The sequence below is a fragment of the Terrapene carolina genome, unplaced genomic scaffold (genome assembly GCF_002925995.2).
Source record: "Terrapene carolina triunguis isolate 2854851 unplaced genomic scaffold, T_m_triunguis-2.0 Scaffold58, whole genome shotgun sequence".
NCBI lineage: Eukaryota > Metazoa > Chordata > Testudines > Emydidae > Terrapene > Terrapene triunguis.
In genome coordinates, this window is record NW_020664409.1 from 63,340,461 (window position 1) to 63,362,724 (window position 22,264).

Below are 22,264 nucleotides of genomic sequence, written 5' to 3' on the forward strand. Positions count from 1 at the left end.
ATTTCTATAGTGCTCTTGCAATAGGAACCGAGTGCTTCGCACACAATAATCAATTTGTCTTCACATCTCTTCTGTAAGATTTGGTAATAATATTATATCCCCATTTTATAGCTGCATAACTGAGATACATTAATGCCCAATTTGGGGGGGGACAGAGTCTAATTTTTCAGAGTATTTAGCATTTTTATAGCACGTTACATGTTCAAAGCACAACTTCAACTTACTGCAGTTGCAATTATGAGTGCCCAGCACTTTTCCGAGTCAGATCCCAGGTGGACCCTTAAAACAAGAAACACAACTAGTGGCCAGCTGTAAAAATTTTGGTTTACTGATTTGTCCAGTATCACACAGGAACTCTGGCAGAGGCAGGTGTGGTGTTCAGATTGAAAATCACTCAGAGCCAAGGAATCTGACAGTGTTCCACTTCATTCAGTGCCTGACTTCTAACTGACCAGCATTGCACATGAGCCTCTGCATAACACAACTGACTCCAATTAGCTCTTGCCAAACCCTCTTAAAGGTACACTTCCCAACAACAGGAACAGAATCCATTTCTCCAAGGTGGCATTCAACTTCCATTACCATAAGACTATCCTTTCTCTTCTTACAGTCACCTGCCTCCTTCACTACTTACCTTCCAACTTCTGCAACAAATGAGGCAGGGGTCCTATAGACAACAGCCTCTTTCATTACACAACTCTGATTTGTTCCTAGAGCACTGTTTATCCTGTGCACTGAATGAGGTAGGGGTCCTGTGGAAAAATGTCTAATCATGTAATTAAAGAATCATCATAATGCCTATGCGTAAGAAGGCTGAATTGGTGTTGTGCTCAGTCCCTGCATTCCTGGGCTGGAGTGTGCTCAATGTAGATTGAATCTTCTGAGAATTTACCTGCCAAGTCTCTAATTAGGATATGTAAACTGCAATGTTTTGAGGCTTATAACTTGGATCCAATTTTCACAAGCATAGCAAAAGGCACAACTCTGACAGCAGGGTGACCACCTGGCCAAATTTCAAGCCCTTAAGAACATAAGGGCTGCCATACTGGGTCAGACCAATGATTCATCCAGCTCAGTATCCTATCTCTGAGAGTAGCCACTATCAGAGCTTCAAGGGGAGTGTACAGAACAGGGCAGCTGGAGTGATCCATCCTGTCTTTCCCTTCCAGCTTCTTTTTTGAACCCAGTTATACTGTTAGCCATCACAACATCCCATGGCAATGAGTGCCACAGGTCAATTGTGCATTATGTGAAAAAGTACTTCCTCTTGTTTGTATTAAACCTGCTCTTATTAATTTCATTGGGTGACCCATGGTTTTTGTATTGCGGAAGAGTATACTTTTCTCTACACCATTCATGATTTTATAGACCTCTATCAAATCTCCTCTTAGTTGGGTGAACAGCCCTACACTTTTTAGTCTCTCCTCAGCTGGAAGCTGTTCCATACCTTTGATCGTCTTTGTTGCCCTTCTCTGAAACTTTTCCAGTTCCACTGTATCCTTTATGGGATAGAGTGACCAGAAATGGACACAGTATTCAATGTGTGGGCACACCATGAGTTGCAGCATATATGTGTCATATAGTGGTATTACGATATTTTGTCTTATTTTCTATCCCTTTCCTAACAGTTCCTAACATTCTTGCTCTGGTGCATGGAATGCTAGTGTTTCTCAATGGAAAAGTTGCAAGAATTTTTTTTTAACAAGGGCAAAACAATGTAGGCTTCCCTAATTTGTTACTTGAAATAACTCAAGCTTCCAATAAATAAACATTAGCCTGAGGTAGACACCCTGGCATTGAAAATTTCAGCCTGAACAGCGTGGAAAAGTTATAAGCAACTGAAAACAGGATCTTATAGTGGGAAGTGTGTGATGGGGTGTGCACCCTACATCAACCTTGAAGAAATTGAATTAGGTGAAGTGGGCCCAATCAACCAGTTAAGCTGCAAATGGGGGAGATTTAGGCTGTGGGGAGGCCACTAATTGAAAGGAAACTCACCTGTAAGGGAATAGGTGGGGCTTCTATAAAGTCAGGAAGCTGACAACGGTGTGGGAGGCTGCACGGAGGAAGCTTGTAGTCTCTCTCCCTGAGGTAAATGAAGTTGGGGGGGGGAGGGTTAGGGACCCTCTGAGAAAGGATTTACTTAGTAGGCCTAAGGGAAAGGGGTCTGACTAGGAAGGCTGGAGAATGAAAAGCTTGGAAAAGCACAGTAGGAAGTAGTCCAGGGGCGAGAGCAGTAAGGATGATGTAGCCGCAGACCTTAACTGCTTGCTACAGGCCCTTGGCTCGAACCCAGCATACAGGGTGGGCCAGGGTTCCCCTAATATCCATTGTAGAGTGGTGTTGCTTGGGGCATTGAATGGGAAGACTGCCTGAGTCACTGCAGGACTGACATAGTCAGGGTAGTGGGTATGAGGACTGCCTGCCGCTGCTTGTGCAGAGACTTGGAAAGACTCCCTCTGAAGGGGAAATCGCAGTGTGGCTTGGCTGGAGGGCTGAGTCACAAAGCAACCATGATGTGACTCCATCAGTGAGAGGAGAGCAGCAATGGTGGAAGAGAAGAAAAGCGGCGCTGAACAAGGCGGAGCTACTCGCCAGCAGGAGGTGCCACACAACACTGAGTAGAGCACATGTGACAGTCAGTTAATCTTAACTACGGTGGCATTATCAGCTCTGTCTATGATATTTTCATATACCAAAAACTAGAACAGAAGAAATGATACCAAAAGAGACACCATTTTGTTAGATATATTAAAAGTGGGTTTTGTTACAAAAGGAGTAGTAATATCTAAGTAAGAAATTGTGAGGTATAAGCAACTAATAAATATTTATAAATTCATCAAAAATTAAATATGAACACATAATTAGTAAAATGCCAATATATTATTCTCTGAAAATACTCATACATATCTTAAGTCATGTCTGTTTTATGTTAAATACACTATGTAAAATATATACACTAAAGTCATCACAATTAATGTAAGCTATTCTAACTATTCCTACAGCTAACTGTGATGACCAAATCCACAATGCTAATATTTTCTCTAGTCAGCTGATCTTGCTCATGTTCAGGAGCTACCCTTTTCCCCATCCACAGGTCTTACTCTCTCTTGCCTCTGGCTACTTCAGCAGCATCTGTGCTAGATCCCTCCAAAACTGATACCTCTTCCTAGGCTGTGTAAAAATAATTAATTCCCCTAGCTTTTTCTGGCACAGACCTGGTTCCATTTTTTGGCCTTAAAAGCAGCTTGCAGATCCCATCAGATACCAGTACTTCAAATATTATTGCATCAGCAGAACTGGCTCAGGAGCCATTCTTACCTAGCATAACTGTTAATTTTGATCCATGATGTAGTTATATAAAACATCATATTAATCTGACATGTTGCTTTCTTTGCCGTTTCCAAGATTATTTATTGCAGTAGGCACCTCACCTTAAACTCATATAAAGTTACTGAAAAAACATGACCAAGTATTTGTAGATAGCTACAAAGTATAAGTACTTTTCATTGTGTGAAGGTGGGGCTACAGCATTCTGTTCTGTTTGTCTTTGCTTCCAATTGTGTTGTTAGCTTCCAGTTCTTGAACTTTAGCAGTTCAATTTGTTGGTTTCCAATGGCTTTGTCCCCAGGAACAAGGTATTGGATCTTCTCATCAGAACTTTGGCAAAAAGTATTTATGTAAGCAGCCAGAGATACTTGAAGAATGCATGTAAAGTGCAAAGCAATGGTACGTTGAAAAAACAGACAGGACTGCATTTTAAGTTTTTTACCTAGCAATTTCTTTTTCAAACTTATTCCAGCAGGATCGAAGACTAGATATAGTTTCCTTTAGTTCACATAATTCTTGGCAACATTTTTTCTTGGGGCCTTGTGCCCCTAGTATGTCTTTGCTGGGTTGTGTAAGCAATATGCAAACCTGTAAAAGAACAGTTTTTAAATTGTTAATCGAGATGAGCTTATGTTCCTTTCTGCGGAGAAATACTTTAAAACATAAAACAATCAAATATATATCAATAAATGTAATTATCCTAACTGAGCCAGAACACTGGGCTACTCACAATAAAGCCATAGAATCTTAGTCACTTGTGATCACAATCCAATCAATACCACTAGCGCACAGTGCCTCTTTATACCAAACCAGAAAACTCAGGGTACGTCTACACTACCCCCAGGATCGGCGGGTAGTGATCGATTTATCGTGTCTAGTGTATCTTAGGTTGACCCTTCCCCCCCCAGTGTAGACCTAGCCTCAGTTTTGACTTTGAAGGAAGCATGCCACCTGCTGAACTATCAACAAATCTTCCTATAGCATCCAGCGGTGCTTTGAAGGTTTCACATGCAAGTACTGACCTTGCCTAATCCTTGGTTAGTTAATGCATATAAAAAACCCAAATCCAATTACAGTAAAAGCTTTGTTATCTGGCATGTTGGGTGAATGGGGGGGTGCCAGTTAATCAAATATGCCGGTTAACTAAGAGTTATACTTTACCAATTGCAGGGGTGTGGGGTGTGGAAGGGGATATGGGCTCTGGGCTGGGGGTGTGGGCTCCAGGGTGGGGCCAGAAATGAGGGATTCAGGGTGCGGGAGGGAGAGCCGGGCTGAGAATTGAGTGTGTGAAGGGGTGCAGGCTCTGGGGTGGGGCCAGAGATGAAGGGTTTGGAGTGCAGGAGGGGGCTCTGGGGTTCGGGAAGGGGTGTGGGTGCAAGAGGGGGCTCAGGTGAGGATTGGGGTGGGCTCTGGGAGGGAGTTTGGGTGCGGGAGGGAGCTCGGAGTAGGGGGTTGGGGCTTCAGGATGCCAGATCTGGCCGGCACTCACCTGGGGGTGGCTCCCCGCAAGAGGCAACATGATGTCCCTGCTGCTCCTAGGCAGAGGCATGGCTGGGCGACTCTCCGAGCTGCCTCCGCCCGCAGGCACCGCCCCTGCAGCTCCTATTGTCCGCGGTTCCCAGCCAATGGGAGCTGTGGAGCCAGCGGGTAGAGCAGGGGCAGCGCACGGAGCCCCTGTGGCCATTCCTCCACCTAGGAGCAGCAGGGACATCACGTCACCGCTTCCGGGGAGCCACACAGAGCCAGGTACGGAGCCTGCTGGCCCCGTGCCAACTGGATTTTCAACGAAGATCAGAAATGCTGGTTTATAGAGCTTTCCGGTGGGTAAAGTGCCAGACAGCTCAGCTTTTACTGTACTATTAAAGGGTGAAACTGAAAAATTATGGTTCAAAAATATTATTAGAGGACTTATTTTGAAAAGTGTTAGTGCTTACCATAGAATCTTTCCATAGTCGTCAATGGGCTTTACATCAGAGCCTTAAGCTCCGTATCAAGGGGCATACTCTATGGGGTTAGTTTTATAATGTTTCATTTTGGTTGATGGTAGTAACCTTCTATTCTGAAGAGACTTAAGAGAGCAATGTACTTCCTTCTTTATATAAAAATATGCAAGGTAATTTGTAGGCTCTTCCAACAACTTACCTTTCTATTTTTTTGCTCTCTATCACATCTGCAATGTAGAATTTCTAATGTCATACACGAAACCCGAGCAGTTTGCCATCTGAAATCTTTGTTGATCTTTTTTTTATAAAAGAACTTAAGCATGTCACATGCCATATTCTGTAATGACCATATTTCCTATGAAGAAATAAATAAAGAAAAGATGCCTTGAGTTTGAGTTCCCTTCGATTTTATATAATGGTTGGCTGTCTTAAGCTGTTTCAGTAGGCATTAGCTTGTTTAGAAGCTGCTATGCTGTTCTCTTCCAATATATCATGTGACTAACCTGACTAAATTTTCAGACCCTTATAGTGTATGAAGCATTACTAGATGTGTTGAATTCAGTCTGCAATTACAACTGACACTGGTGGGTTTTGATCTTATCTAAAGCAAACTAATATATCAAATTTTTAAAAGTGATTCTGTGGTTATGACAACTACCTATGTGTGAATTTATGAATATTAGTATGTATAGTAATGAGATTCAACCCCCCCCCCCCAACAACTTTGGCTTCTACATGGGGACAATGTCTGCCACATTATTTTAGAAATACTTCTTACTAGAAAGTGCAGATTATTTTGTAAAAGATGTCTTACATACATAGAATTAAAGATCAATATCTGAAGTGAAGGTTTAGTTGTATTGGTAACAGAAAAAATTTTGGTAGGAAAATAAAACAAAGCATTTGAAAGATTAATTTTTACTTGTTAACTAACTGACACAAAGAAGGCATCCTGTTCTTCATTCCATATTGAATTAAACTATTTTAAAAAATCAACGTTTTAATAAATGAATATAATCTTTGTAGTATGAGATATTGGCTTCTTTGGAAACAGAATTACGACTTAAAGTTTCAAATAAAAATCAAATACTTATGTGCAGTATGCATAAATTTTAGGCCCAGAAAAGATTAAAAGGAAATTATTTTATTAGCTCATAAGAACATAAAAACGGCCATACTGGGTCAGACCAAAGGTCCATCTAGCCCAGTATCCTGTCTACCGACAGTGGCCAATGCCAGGTGCCCCAGAGGGAGTGAACCTAACAGTGATCTCTCTCCTGCCATCCATCTCCACCCTCTGACAAACAGAGTCTAGGGACACCATTCCTTACCCATCGTGGCTAATAGCCATTAATGGACTTAACCTCCATGAATTTATCCAGTTCTCTTTTAAACGCTGTTATAGTCCTAGACTTCACAACCTCCTCAGTTAAGGAGTTCCACAAGTTGACTGTGCGCTGTGTGAAGAAGAACGTTCTTTTATTTGTTTTAAACCTGCTGCCTATTAATTTCATTTGGTGACCCCTAGTTCTTGTATTATGGGAATAAGTAAATAACTTTTCCTTATCTACTTTCTCCACATCACTCATAATTTTATATACCCCTTAGTCTCCTCTTTTCCAAGCTGAAAAGTCCTAGCCTCTTTAATCTCTCCTCATATGGGACCCTCTCCAAACCCCTAATCATTTTAGTTGCCCTTCTCTGAACCTTTTCTAGTGCCAGTCTTAGGAGCCCACTGTGCTTGGCTCTGTACAAACATGGAAAAAAAGATGGTCTCTGCCCCAAAGAGTTTATAATCTAAATATAAGAAACTGATGGAGACAGACTGACAGGGATGGGAGGGGGGAGTACAAGGAAACAATGAGACAATATTGGTCAGTATGATAGGCTGTGGCCTCAGCACACCAGCAGTCTAACCATTGTCAAGTTTTAAAATGAACAGTTCTATAATACGAATTCTGAATACCAGGACTTGCTGTGATTACAACATAACAGTACCCATTAGCAGAATTTGTTACACAGAGATTGGATTATACAGAAAAGAAATCTACAACACACGAGTGCAAGTAAACTCTGGAAAAAAAAAAGTGTACTAACCTTTCTGTAACTGTTCTTCGAGATGTGTTGCACATGTCCATTCTATTGTATGTGTGTGTGCCCCGAGCACAGCTGCCAGAAAATTTTCCCTTAGAGGTATCCATCGGGTCGGCTCTGGTGTGTTCTGGGGCCGTGTGTCCATAGCATTGGTATATAGGGCATTGCCAACCCCACGCCCCCTCAGTTCCTTCTTTCCAGCCAACTCCGATAAGATGGGTAGGAGGGTGGGTCTTGGAATGGACATGTGCAACATATCTTGAACAAGTTACAGAAAGGTTTTCTTTTTTGAGTAATTGCACATGTTCATTCCAACATAGGAGACTCCCCAGCAGTTGTACAGGTGTCCCTAGCCTCTGTTTGCCAGAAGCTGGGAATGGGCGACAGGGAATGGATCGCTTGATGATTACCTGTTCTGTTCATTCCCCCGGGGGACCTGGCATTGGCCACTGTCAGAAGACAGGATACTGGGCTTTCTTAAGTTCTTCTGTAGGTGGAGGGCTCGGAGTTTACTGACATGCTGACTGCAACACAGCTTGGTCAAATCCAGCACTGTCCCTAGCCTGCTGAGTGATGGCATAATGAGAAGCAAATGTGTGCACTGACAACCAAGTTGCTGCGCTACAAATGTCCTGAATAAGGACCTGGGCTCAAAACACTGCTGAAGACGCTTTGTGTCCTTGTTGAATGAGCGGTCAGGGTGGGAACACCCGCTAGTTTGTAACATATGCGAACACATGACATGATCCATGATGAAATTACCTGAGCTCTGATGGAGAGACCTTTCATCCTGTTTGCAACCGCTACAAACACCTGCATGGATTTCCGAAGCTGTTTGGTCCTTTCTATGTAGAAAGCCAGTGCATATCTAACGAGTGGGGCCTTTGCTCTTCCCTGTTGTATGTGGCTTCGGATAGAAAACCAGTAGGAAGATAGCTTGATTGCTAAGGAACTGGGAGACCACCTTTTGGAAGGAAAGCAGGGTGAGGACACAACTACACCTTATCCTTAAAGAACACCGTGTACAGTGGCTCCAAAGTGAGGGCACGGATCTCTGAAACTCTTCTGGCTGAAGTAATGGCCACTAAGAAGGTCACCTTCCAGGAGAGGTACAGTAACGAGCAAGTTGCCAGTGGCTTGAATGGGGGACCTGTAAGCTTTTATAAGACAAGGTTGAGGTCCCGGGGGAAGGGGGACTGGCTGTTGCACCTGAGGGTACAACCTCTCAAAGCCCTTAAGGAAATGGTTAGAAAGATGGATCAGTCATCCAAGGGTGAAAAGCAGAGATTGCTGCCAGGTGGACTCTAATCGACGCCACGTTTAAACTCTAATCGACTGCAGTTTCAAGTGCAGTAAGTACACTAGAATGAACAGCAGTGACCATCGCATAGGTGAGACACCGTTCTGGGAAGAATAGATAGCAAACCACTTCCATTCTGCTAGGTAAGTCACCCTGTTGGAAGGTTTTCTGATTCCTAGTACAACCTCAAGGACCTGCTCCGAGCAGGCTAGTTCTGTGGGGTTTAGCCATGGACCTTTCAGGCCATCAGGTGGAGGGACCCAAAGTTCGGGGGGAGCAGATGACCGTGTTCCTGAGAGATCAGGTCTGGATGTAGAAGTAGTGGGATTGGTGACGCCACTGAGAGGTCCAGCAGAGAGGTGAACCAGTGCGGGCAGGGCCAAGCCAGAGCTATCAGAATGACCTGCACTTGGTCCTGTTTGATCTTCAACAGGACCTTGTGCACAAGTGGAATAGGAGGGAAAGCATAGAACAGGTGACCTGTCCATGGAAGAAGGAAAGCATCTGAAAGTGACTCAGGGCTGTGACTCAAAAGGGAGCAGAACTGGTGCCACTTCCTGTTGTGCTTTGTAGCAAACAGATCTACCTGGGGAGTCCCCCGCTGCTGGAAAATGACCTTCATGACATCTAGGCAAGAGATCACTCATGGTGATTGGACAAGGATCTGTTGAGCTGATCTATCAGCTCATTTTGTGCTCCTGGTAGGTAGGAGGCCTCAAGGTGAATCGAGTAGGTTATGCAAAAATCCCATAACCGAACTGCCTCCCAACACAGAGAACATGCCCACCATGTTGTCTGTTAGAACCAACACATTTTTACCTTTAACATGAGGCAGGAATGCCTGACAAGCCAGGAGGACTGCCCTGAGCTCCTGATGTTGATGTCTAGAAAGAGCTCTTCCGGGGACCACAGGCCTTGAGTTCTGAGGGGACCCAAGTGAGTTCCCCAGCCCAGTGCTGATGCATCTGTGGCCAGGGAGAGTGATGGATGGGGCCATGAAAATGGGATGCCCTTGCAAACCGCCAGTGGGTCCTGCCACCAATCGAGTGAGTTGAGAACCAGGCAAGGAATCATAAGGACCATATCCAGATGAGGGCAGTTTGGCGAGTACACCGAGGCCAGCTATGTTGGGAGAGGTCTGAGGTGTAGTCTCACATATGCACTACGTAAGTACATGTGGCCATATGACCCAAGAGTCTCAGACAACTCTGGGCCATTGTCATTGGGCGATCCTTGAGGCATGCTATGAACTCCATGACTGCTTGAAAACACCTTTCTGGGAGGAAGGCTCTGGCCTGGACAGAGTTAAGCACAGCTCAGATAAAGTCTATCCTCTAAACTGGGGTAAGGGTGGATTTCTGTGTCCTGGAAAGTCAACTGGATGAGGTGGATGCTGGACTCCTTCTGAGCCCTGGTTTGGCCTCTGACCAGCCAATCATTGAGCTAAAGATACACCTGCACCCGTTGGCTCCTCAAGAAGACTGCTACTACTGCCATGCACTTTGTAAACACTTGTGGGGTAGTTGACAGGCTGAATGGGAGAACTGCAAATGGGTAATGCACATGATCCACTATCAATCTGAGGAACCTCCTGTGTCCCTGAAAAATTGGTGTGTGAAAATAGGCATCTCTCAAATCAAAGGCGATGTACTAGTCCCCTAGATCCAGGGAGGTAATGATGGACTCCAAGGAGACCATGCAGAACTTTAGCTTCTTGAGATAACTGTTAAGCTGGCGCAGGTCCAGGATAGGTCTGAGACCCCCCCCCTTGTTTTTTCCTAATCCCAAAAGCTGTGAGTAGAACCTGCAACCCCTTAAATTCTGTGGAACCTCTTCCATGGCTCCCACCTGTAGGAGCAACTGCACCTCTTGGTCCAGAAGTTGCTTGTGAGAGGAGTCCCTGAAGAGGGATGGGGAGAGGGGTGAGGTGGGATGGAAGAACTGAATTGAAGAGTATATCCCACTTCTATTGTGCTCAGTACCCAATGGTTTGTAGTAATATGGGACCACTGCCCGAAGGAAGTGGGACAAGCGGTCCACAAACAAAGGGTAGGTTGGATCCAAAGTTTGTGTGACTGGTATGGCGTCCTCAAGTGCCACATCAAAAGGCCTACTTAGAGCCCCCTGAATATCTGGGAGCAGCGAGCATTGATGTTGAGGAGGACTGGGGTGAAGGCCTCTGCCTGAAGCCTTTACTCCTCTTTCTCTGAGAGTCCTGCCGGGCTGGCAGAGGGAAGAACCAGGAGGAATGTTGGGGCCTATAATGCTTCTCAAAGACACTGGGGTGTAGAAGCCCAGGGACTTCAGATTATCCCTGGAGTCCTTGAGGTCATGAAGCTTGATGTCTGTCTGCTGAGAAGAGTGAAGTGCCCTCAAAGGGAAGGTCCTGGAGGGTCTGCAGAACCTCATGTGGGAGGCCTGAGACTTGGAGCCAGGAACTCCTACACATGACCACCGTGGAGGCCATGGACCTGGTCTCTGAATCCTCAGCATCCTGGGCCACTTGTAGGGAAGCCCTTGCTACAGACTTCCCTTCCTCCACCAAAGAGGAGAATTCCCATTTGGCCTCTTGGGGCATTGAGTCCTTAAACTTTAACAAGGAGTCCTAAGTGTTAGTCACATCTGCTCAGGAGCGCATTTGATTAGTGATCCTGAGCTGCAAACCGCCAGTTGAGTAGACCTTCCTCCCAAACAGGTCTAGCTTTTTTGCGTCTTTTGCTTTCGGGATCTCCCCTTGTAACCCCTGTCACTCTCGCTCATCGGCAGCGGAACCACCAGGTATCCGGTGGGTGTGAGGGTGGGATGAGGATACAAAAACTCATATTCTCTAGCCAGGACAAAGTACTTCTTCTTGGCCGTGGGAGGTAGGGACACCAGGGTTTACCGTAGGGTTTTTATTGGGTCCATGATGGCTTCACTGAGGGTAAGGGTCACAAGATGTCCACCAAAGAGTGAGAGGACTCCTGAACCCCCTCCACCTGAATGCCCAGGTTTTGGGCCACTCTCTTAAGAAGCTCCTAATGGGCCTTATAGTCATCGTGAGAGGGTGACATGTCAGCTCCTGTCATGGCCTCATCAGGAGAATAGGAGGAGGAAGCTTGCACTGGCAGGGAGCACTAATACTCCTTGCTTCTGGCACCGGCCAGGTCCCGTGACATTGGCTCCTGGTACTCGGTACTAGAGCCTGGATCAGGCTCTGCTTGAAGAAGTGGCAGCACTCTTCCCTCGCAGGCCACCGAGTATGAGTATCTCCATCGAGGATCCTGCATAAAGGGAAATGCCCACAGGTTCTAGAAGGACCACTGTGCAGGCACCTGCCACTAGCCAGCAGGCCAAGCAGTGGACGGTATGGTCTGGCCCAGGTCCATTGCAGGATAGTGCCGACTTGCCTGTTGGGGCTGGCTCCTGTGGGAGATATACAACTCCACCTCCGAGGACAAGAAGTCTCTGTCCAGAGACCACGGAGGAGCGGTTCCCATAGGTGCCAGTGAACAGTGTCAAGGCAGGGAACACTGGAACTGGGCCATCACAGCCAGCTTCCCTTTATACAGTACCAAAGGCTGTGGAGTGGCCCAATGCGGGTCGCACTCTGTTCTGGTCTCCATGCCTGGCCATCCTAGGGGTCGGGGAATGTCCTCTCTTGACTGGCATTTTCTTCTGTTTTTTCCTCAGCACTGGAGATGCTGAATGGTGCTGAGGTGCCCAGACAGCGGCAGGAGTGCTCCTCTGTGACACCAAGGTGCTTGGTGCAGAGTTTCAATGGCCTGGCTCCAATAGAGGTCCAAGCACTACTTCTATTAAGATGGACTTCAGCCTAGCATCCTGGTCATTTTTGATACAGGGCTTGAAGTCCCTGCAACTCTTGCAGCACTCCCAAACGTAAGCTTCCCCTATGCACTTAAGGCAACTGGAATGTGGGTAGCCCAGAGGCATAGCCTTGCTGCAGGAGCGACAAGGCTTGAAGCTCAGCCACCAAGGCATGCCTCAGTACTGGGAGCGGAGGAAACTAACTCTAACAACTACAAGAGAAATGTAACCAACTATGAACAAAACTATATGTACAGAAAGAAAGAAAACAAAGTCCACTGAGGAAGACTTGCAAGAGAAGGATAGAGCATTTCCAGCGACCATCATGGGTGGTAAGAAGGAACTGGGAGGACATGGTCAGCAGTGCCCTACATACCAACGCTATGGACGTGTAGCACCAAAGGACACCAGAGCCGACTTGACAGATACCACGGAGGGCGTATTTTCTGGTAACTGTGCTCAGGGCGCGCAAACACCTACATTGCAACCGACGTGCAATCATTCAAAAAAGAAGTTGTCTTTTACCTGAGTATCATTGCAGAAAAACGCACTGGGGTTTTCATGTCTTTTATTCCTGCAGCACCTGTCACGATACTCTTCAGACATATTTTCCTATAATAGATCATATGTTAAATAATGTTACGGTGTTCTAATCAAGTTGGCTTGGTTTCTCTTTCAACAGTTGATGAGCTTAACTCCTTACACTGCTTTTTAGGATGGCATCAAGAGTAGCAGTGGAAATAGAGAATGCTGAATTTTTTTGTGGCAAGTAAGCTAAGGAGGAAATAATTTAGCTATAGTTTGCAAGGGTAGCTATTTATAATTTTGAAACTACAGACTCCACTTAATTACTTGATTCTTAACAGCGTTTTTTTGTTTTGTTTTTGTTTAAAGTTTATTCTCTTAAGAAATATACATAAATTGAGATTTTCCAAGGCATCTAATGGGATTTTGGCATGCATCTTCTATTAACATGAATAAAAGTTATGTCTAAATCCCCAAATGTCTTCAGCTGTAAGTCTTGCCCCTTTGCTCCACCATTTTTTCCCCTTTGTTTCCTTCTTCCACACCTTTCTTTATGTCACCCAGACGCTTGTAATAACCTCTTGATCCCCATGGAAACACATTCTCTCCCTCTCTTCTTTCCAACCCCCCTCAAAAGTCTCTCTGAACCTTGCAGAAGAAATGTATTAATTCATATCAATATTATGTCATCCTATATTTTAAAAAATACAAGAAAGGTTTAGTCATCTCTATCCTTTGGGTTTCCCTTTGTATTTTTGTTCCAACTTTGTCAGTGTTTCAGAAGCACATCTGAACAAAACTGACTTCAAACTTTGGAAACAGTAGATCGTGTAAACAGGGAGGTAGTGACTCAACACAAAGCCCTAAAGAGTCAAATATTCAAAGACATAAAACAATTAAGAGAGCATCAAACAGCTGTTTGTTTGCTGAAGTGCTGAAATTCCATTCCAGACACAAGGGCCAGTCAGTCAGCAGCTCCGCCTGACTTTTCAAATAGCTTCACAATAATCACTCTGGTTGGTAGGTAGGTAGCTCACTGGGTGGGACAAAAAGACAGTGAATGAAACCCTAGCCCCATTGGAGTCCATGGCAAAACTCCCCTAGACTTCAAGGGGGCCAGGATATTCCCACTAGCTGCCTGTAGTTAATGTCTGCAGTCACCAGATATGGAGCAAAATCACAATGAGCATTGCCACACATAACCTCTAATAGAAATCATATTTTACTCTTGCCATTCTTTTAAATTCACCCATAATTTGGGGGGAATGATCATGGGAACCTTGGTTCTTGAGAATTTAAGAAACACATACCATAGTTTGGGGGAGAAATCAACATTATTCTCTCTGTGTGGTGACATTGCTTATTGACAGTCATCAAAGTTTTTATTTTATTCTTTAATATTTTTGCTCTGTGAACCACTGCACTTATAGAAATCTAGATCAAATTTAGCCTTGAGCATAACCTTGCAAATCCTGCTCTGAGTCAGACTAGACAGAAATTAGTAACTAAAAGAAAAGTAACTGTCTTACACACACTGCAGCAGCGTGGTACTTATCAGAACTATTAATTATGGTGGCTCGGTGAGTGTAATGGGGTAAAGATCCTTCTGCCTCTAGGTTCCAGGTTCAAACCAGAACACAGGTTTTGTAGTAACTGAAAGTTATTTACTATCACTATGTGATCTCAGGCAAGAGGCTAGTGGACACCTTCTACCATACAAACAGTATTACTAACAGTTCTTTCAGGTAATTTAAGCAGACAGAGAAGCACTGATTAGACATGGAGACTGAACTAACTTCTCCAGAGCTGGGGTAACACACATTGGCTGGGAAACGAGGGAATCAGCATAATAGGTGCTGGTGCTACCCCTATTCTGTGAGGACTTCAGATTTCAATATTCACAATCCCATACTTTTCATGAGCACTAAATTCACAGCTCCTTAAATAAAAATTAAATAGCAAATACTTTCATTTTTTCCTAGTCTCCTGTGGAATTCTAACGACTAGGAATGATTCACTTGATGTAGAGAGCTGTTGACTTAAGCATTCTATTTAATGTGCTGGCACAAAGATATAAAATACTTCATTAATGGTCTGGGTATGTCAGTTTTCCCCTTAACTGGCCTTTCATATGGATTTCAAATATGGTGATTATTTCCAGTTTGGATCATTGTCAGCAATGAGAGGTAGAGATCAAGACTGAGGACCAGTTTTTTAAATGCTGACTCTGGTTTGTGCATATATTCAACAGAGGGCATAAAACTTCAGGCAAAGTTATAAAGAGATGCAAATTATGGGTCAGATTATGTAGCTTCTACTCATATTGAATAGCATTTACAAACACAAGTAGTCTCAGTGACTTCACCACAACTACTGTGTAAGTGCTCTCCAATGGGATTAGGTGTTACACAATCTAGACCTAAATATTTTATATCTCTAACTACCTGTTGCAAGGACACAATCATCTGAGTCATATCATTTGCACCTGCAAATAACTGCATTCACAGCTAGGTGTGAGTGCAAAATTAGAGGCTGCATCGTTATGTCCCCTAAAAAAAAACTGCACACCCATTTTAATGTGTGCCTTTCATTGTGACATTTAGGATGAATTAACCTTAAAATTATTCACAAAAAGAAGACCTTTACTTTTAAAAAAAATTTAAAACAAAAGAATATGACTACCTACCAGCAATTCAATATCGTGGCTTAGGATATTCTCATACTTTTCACGTATTACAGCTGTATTTTCCATCACACAAGTAGATGAATTTACTGGCAACAGAACTATGAACAGAGGCAGAATCCCAAAGACAGACCTAAAAAAAACTAGATTACAACAACATCAATCAAGTATATATTTAATACCACAGAGTATGCTCTATTAACTGTTATATAATGAAGTCTCTTATAATAACTTATCTGGGATTTATTGTTCAACTCTACCAAATAACTGGTACATTACAGTCCATTTTGGGTATGAAATGTGAAAATGCCTTTAAACATACTTTTCTGACAAGGTATCTTTTAAATGCATTTTCAGAGTATGTTGCCCTAGGGGTATTAACATAAACTTAGTTATTACTTTTGTTAGCATTAATTATGTTGAGGGGACAATAATATCCTTTAGTGTATTGTTAGAAATCCTGAAGTACTACAGTATACAGCAGATGAAGTATACAAGTTTGCAAGTATAATTTTACTTTTTAAATATTTGGATTTGGGGCGGGTTAAAGTAAAGTTAGTGCTCATGAAAGACACTGTCCTATTTGCCCTCCGTTGGGAAGGTCGGGCCCCTCAAAGAGTCATGCAGGCTGCCAGTCCTAGAAACTAAAATAGCTTCCATGTGCCAAATCTGCTTTGAGTGAAGTCAATGCAGAAATCCAACTAAATTCAATGTACATGTAACAGCTATTCTGTAATATACGTTTCGCCACAGCTCCCTACCAATGGACTTAATGCTGTCTTGGAAGGATTACCTCTAGGAATAAGAATATAGCTCAGTCTTCATGCCCCCTCAATCCCTCTCTGCTGATGTTGTCAATTGTGGTAATGTTGATCGTGGGGTAGACAGCTACCCTGTAGAAACTGAACTGAGAAATTCTTTTCATCGCTGTTAGTCAAATTTCACAGTCTTTATTTAGGCAAATTTCCCTTTGACTTTTAATTAGAGTTTTGCTTGAGTAACAGGCAAATTCTTTATCCCTATTTTAGGAATTTCGAGGGCACCCATCACCAAAATCATAAGTCATTGAAGAGCCATCCAAGGGAAATAATTTATGGCCACTAACAGTCAGGGCTGGATTTAAACAAGTCAAATAAAGGTGAACGGCTCAATATCTCATTACACATTCCTTGACCTAGTCAGGTCCTAAGAACATATATACAAGAGCACATATAACACACATTGTCTAGGAAGCCTGGGCACCTAATTTAGGCCTGTGGATTACACTAACTGGCAGGGTGCCTAAAAGTTAGGCATTGCAATACTGAATCTAAGTCTACTCAGTAGAGCTAGCCCTAGGCACCTGTCTGCATCTTTAGGCTCCTAACTAACTTTAAAAATCTGGTCCAAAGTGCTTTGTAATCCCTTGAGATTAAAGACATAAATATAGTAAATGTAAGGCTGTAAAAGCCTATAATTTATTAAGGCTGTATTTGCCATCTATGTATCACCTAATATGTCCCTGATCCTGCACTCAGACCTCTGACTTCTACAGAGTCACAGAGTTTAAGGCCAGAGGGACCACTAGATCATCTAGTCTGATCTCCTGAATATCACAGGCCACCAACACTGCCCCACACCCTATTCTAAATGTAGGGTTTAAAGTATTACAGCCCCCAGGAATTTAGATGATTATGGTGCACCAATGGCAGAGGCCCCTGTAATGGTAGGGAAATGATTAAGTGAGATGGACCCAGATAATCCTGGCAAGTGACTGGCACCCATACTGTGCAGAGGAAGTCAAAGGAAACACAAGGTTGCTACCAATCTGACCTGGGGAAAAATTCAGTTAGACTCTCAGCATATGAGCAAGAACCAGCCAGGCAAGCACCCAAAAAACAGAATGCTCAGTGCCACCCCAGAGCCCTGGCCCACTCCATCCAATGTCCAATCTCCAGCTGTGGCCATCTCTGATGCTTCAGAGCAGGGGTTGCCAACCTGTGGCTCCAGAGCCACATGCAGCTCTTCAGAAGTTAATATGTGGCTCCTTGTATAGGCACCAACTCTGGGGCTGGAGCTACAGGCACCAACTTTCCAATGTGCTGGCGGGTGCTCACTGCTCAACCCCTGGCTCTGCCACAGGCCCTGCCCACACTCCACCCCTTCCAGCCCCCTCCCCTGCCCTCACTCTTCCCCCTCCAAGCCTCCTGCATGCCACGAAACAGCTGATTGGGAGGTGCAGGGAGGGAGGGGGAGGCGCTGATCGGCGGGACTGCCGGTAGGTGGGAGGCGCTGGGAGCGGGTGGAGGGGAGCTGATGGGGAGCTGCTGACGTATTACTGTGGCTCTTTGGCAATGTACATTGGTAAATTCTGGCTCCTTCTCAGGCTCAGGTTGGCCATCCCTGCTTCAGAGGAAAGCGACCAAAACAGAATGAAAAACCACAGCATCGGGGGCGGGGGAGAGAATCCCTTCCTGCAGGTGGCCAGCTGAAGCCCTGAAGCAAACTGGAAGTGAGCCCCAGGGCTGCTGAACCCTACCCCATCATACAATCACACTCATACATTGTCCAGCTCTCTCTTCAAACTAATTAAGTTGTTTGCCCCCACAACTCCTACTGAGAGGCCATAGGAGAACCAGAACCTCATCCCTCTGATGGTTAGAAACCTTCTCCTAATTTCCAGCCTCAATTTGTTCATGGCCAGTTTATATCCATTTGTTTTTGTGCCAACACTGTCCTAAATAGCTCTTTACCTGCCCTAGTGTTTACCCCCCCACACACTCCCCTCAATGTATTTATAGAGAGCAATCAGCCTTCTTTTTGCTAGGTCAAACGAGTCAAGCTCTTCAAGTCTTCTCTCATATGATAAACCCTCCATTCCCTGTTCATCCTAGTAAATCTTCTCTGCACCCATTCCAGTTTAAATTCAACTTTCTTGAACATGTATGACAAGAACTGTACACCAAATTCCAAATGAGGTCTTACTAGTACCTTATACTTCTCTAGTTCTACCAGAATATATCCAAGGATTGCAGTTGCCTGTTTCACAGCTGCATCACATTACTGGCTCATAGTCATCCTGTGATCAAGGAAAACAGCCAGGTCTCTCTCCTCCTCTGTCACTTCCAACTAATGAAACCTCAGCTTGTAGCAGAAATTATTATTAGACCTTAGGTATATGACCCTTGCACTTTGTACTATTGAATTCCATCCCATTTCTGTTATTCTAGTCTTCAAGGTCATCCAAATCTTCCTGTATAATATTCTGATCTTCCTCTGTACTGACCGTCCCTCCCAACTTTGTACCCCCATCAAATTTCATTAGCATACTCCTACTTTCTGTGCCAATGTCAGTACTAAAAATATTGAGTAAGATTAGTCCTAAAACCAATCCTTGAGGAATGCCACTAGTAACCTACCTCCAGTCGTTTTTGGCACAATCTGTTACATTCTCCCCTTTTAACCAGTTCCTTATCCACTTTACAATTCTTATACTAATCCCCATCTTCTCTAATATAACTAACAATTTCCCAGTTGTTTCATATTTCAAAAGACAAATAACAGTGGTCTAAGTCTGTCATTAGTGCAACAGATTCCAACAGTAACAGTAAACAAGAATGAATCAGAGCCCTTATAGATATCAGTATATGGCAACAACACTGTAGCCATAGACCTACTTAATCTAGCAGTTTGTGATTAAAGATAACCTGCAAAGAAAAAAGAGTTGGGCCTATGCCATTACTATTAATTTTTTTTGCCTCTCTATGATCTATAAAGAAGGCCCGAAAGGTTTGTTGGCGTGTGTGTGTTCTTTTACATTAGTAAATTAGGTCCTAATGAACCCATAATACTGATACCATAACAAGAGCCAAGAAAGAGACAGACGATTGAGAAGGGAAAGGATTTTCAGTCTGATTGTTTATAATTAAAAAAAAAGTGAACATCTATTTATCTGCAATGACTCATTGCTATTTTGAAGGAAACGAAACTTTTAACAAAGTGAACATTCTGCTCTTCCAGTGAAAGTATATGAGTTCATAACTCCTACTTCCTGAAATCCCCAGCCAGCAAGAGTTAACATTCCTGGGAGTTCCAGGCAGAGGAAAAAGCCCGTATTTACAAAAAGCAAACTTTAGTCCCTTCAGTGTACAAGAAAGGGGCCAGGCAGGCACACTATCAATGTTATACCACCCAGGGGCAGGAGATCACTTCTATTTCCTCAGCAACACCCTTGCAATATCTGTGGATTAAGTGACAGTAATGGAAAGCTACCAGGTTGTAGCATCCTCGCAGGGTTTCAATGCTTCCGAAAGCCTCCACCAGAGGCTGTTCAGAAGCACCAGTAGGTCCAGTCTGGGCTTTCCCTGCTGTGGCTCAGAGCACTGGGCAGTCAGGGTCGGCTGTGTCCTTCAGCCCCCCAAGCCATGGAAATGCCCCATTGGCCTGAAGGAGAGAAGAGTGTGTTACCTTCCTGCACCCAGCTTCCCAAAGCAGGAGCATGAACAAGGGGGGGAAGCAGGGGCACAGCCCCCCTAATTAGTGGGGGCACAGTGGAGGGAGGGAAGCAGCTCCTCTGGCCGCATGGGGTAGTGCCCTTCCAAAAGCAGTCAAATTTTTATTCCTGTGCAGGCCCCCTGCCCCAGAGCAGGATTCTGCCAGAGCCTGCAAACCCAGGAGGCTTAATACATCTCCCTCCCCCCTTGGCTGACCAGACAGCAAGTGCGAAAAATCGGGATACTTTTTTTCCTCCGGGGATAGTTGCCTATATAAGACAACGTCCCTAATGTTGGGACAGCTGGTCACCCTATGGCTGAGGAGCCCCTGGCTGGGCGCGTGGGGACCCTCAGAGGCACCTGTTTGGTGCCTGCCTCAACTTTGTGCGGGGCTCGGTGCAGCGTGCGTGCCTGCCTGCCCTTGGCTTGGCACGGCAGGCCGTGGGCAAGGCGCACGCCGCGGGGAGGGGCGGCTCTTCCCTGCAGGAGCCGAGGGGGGAACGGGTGTCAGCGGACCCGCTCCCGGGACGCCAGCCGCTGCCTGGGGGCAGCCGGTTTCCCTGGGGGGCGTCCGCGGGCAGGTGTTTGCACCGGCCTTGAGAGGGGCGGCGGCGGCGGCGCTCCCTTGCCCGCTCCCCAACCCCAGCAGTTCCCACCAGCGCAATCCTGATTTCCCGACACTGGCCTGGCTGGGAACCGCGCGCTTCCACTTTCGCTCTGAAAAGCTGGGAAATTCCCGGCCGGGGCAGTGGGGATAAAAGCACCTTCCCGGGCGCCGCTGCACCATTGCGAGCGGTAGCTGCCAGGGAGCCAGCGCAGCCGGGTGAGACGCGCGCGCCGCGGGGCAGGGGGCAGCTTGGGCTGCGGGCGGCAGGTAGCGGGCTCTGCAGGCTGGGGTGCAAAATCCACAGGGCTGCGCGCCGGGAGGGCTGCAAGAGTCGCCGGCTCGGGGGGCTCCCGTGCGCGTCCCTTACCATGGAACATTGTCCGCAGGGGGAGGTGGAGAGAGCTGCGCTGGTGGCTTCTCGGTCATGGTGGTGGCAGAGGCTGGTGCATGGTGCGAGGCTGGTGCAGAGCGCGAGGGGAGGCTCTGGGAGTGCAGAATCCGCCGGGCCGGGCTGCGCCACGAGCTGCTGTGCGAAGGAGCGGGAGTTCCCTGACTCACCAGCCCTCTGGCCGCATCTTCCTTGGGGGAGACGCGCTGGCTCCCCGGGGCTCTGCTTTTCCCATGGGACTTCCGCGTGCACAAGTTACTTTCACTTTCTGCTCTGCCCGTGTGGCCCCTGCTCTCCAGCCAAGGCTGCCGACTCAAGGGCTGCACCGCGGCCGGGGGCTGGGCAGGCGCTCGCGCAGGAGATTCCCCTCCCGGGCGCCCTGCCGCAGAGCAGGTGGGACGGCGAAGTTAGCGCGCTTCCCCCCCCCCCCCCCGCGCAGAAAAGCGCCCCGCGCCCCGAAACCTGCCCGGTCAGGGATCCGTCCGCGAGTCCACCGAGATAGCCAGAGCCTGCGGTCAGAGCGCGGCTGCGGGGGCGGAGAAGGGGGGAAAAGGCAGCGCTGCACTCCAAAGGCCAGAGCCCCAACAGAAGTGACAGCTGGAGGCGCTGCTTCTGTGGCTCGTCCCGGTCCGTGGAAGAGGAGGTGGGATCACACATGCCTTCCACGCCCAGCCCTTCGGGATCCCAAAGTGCGGGCAGAGGCAGAAGGATGTACCTTGGCAAGGCGCGTGGAAAGAACCATTCATTAGTAATCAGGCCGTTGTGAAAGGCTGTTTTTTGTTGTTTGTTTGGGGTTTTTTTTTTTTTTTGTATGTTTGGGTTGGGCGGGCGTGCTGCCCGATCCCTGGCTGTGAGAGCCTCCCCACCTGAGGGGCTGCACCCAGCTTGCACCCAGTAGCATGTGACTGAAATATGTAACGTGCCGCCGGGTGGAGGTTACTTTTGGACTTCCTTGACTCGTTTTCAACGCTCCTGAAAGAGCGTCGGCCAATTTTTAGTTAGATTGATTTTCCCGGGAAATTGTCCACTAGTTTATCTTGCTGGGGTTGTTTAAGTTCAAACGATAGTAATGACTGGAGAGTAATTGCAAAGTGGAGAAAGCAGTTGGCGAGGGG

General features: G+C 45.9%; 1 protein-coding gene across 1 annotated transcript; it reads right to left on the reverse strand.

Annotated features, from left to right (window-relative positions):
• Positions 1-3,536: 3,536 nt before the first annotated feature.
• On the reverse strand, positions 3,537-21,138 carry IL7 (interleukin 7). The gene is made up of 5 exons (XM_024209012.2): positions 21,129-21,138; positions 15,686-15,825; positions 13,000-13,086; positions 5,473-5,628; positions 3,537-3,918 (listed from the first exon to the last, which is right to left on the reverse strand). The coding sequence occupies exons 1-5, from the start codon at positions 21,136-21,138 to the stop codon at positions 3,769-3,771; spliced, it is 543 nt and encodes a 180-aa protein (XP_024064780.1). The 3' UTR covers positions 3,537-3,768.
• Between the last annotated feature and the right edge of the window lie 1,126 nt (positions 21,139-22,264).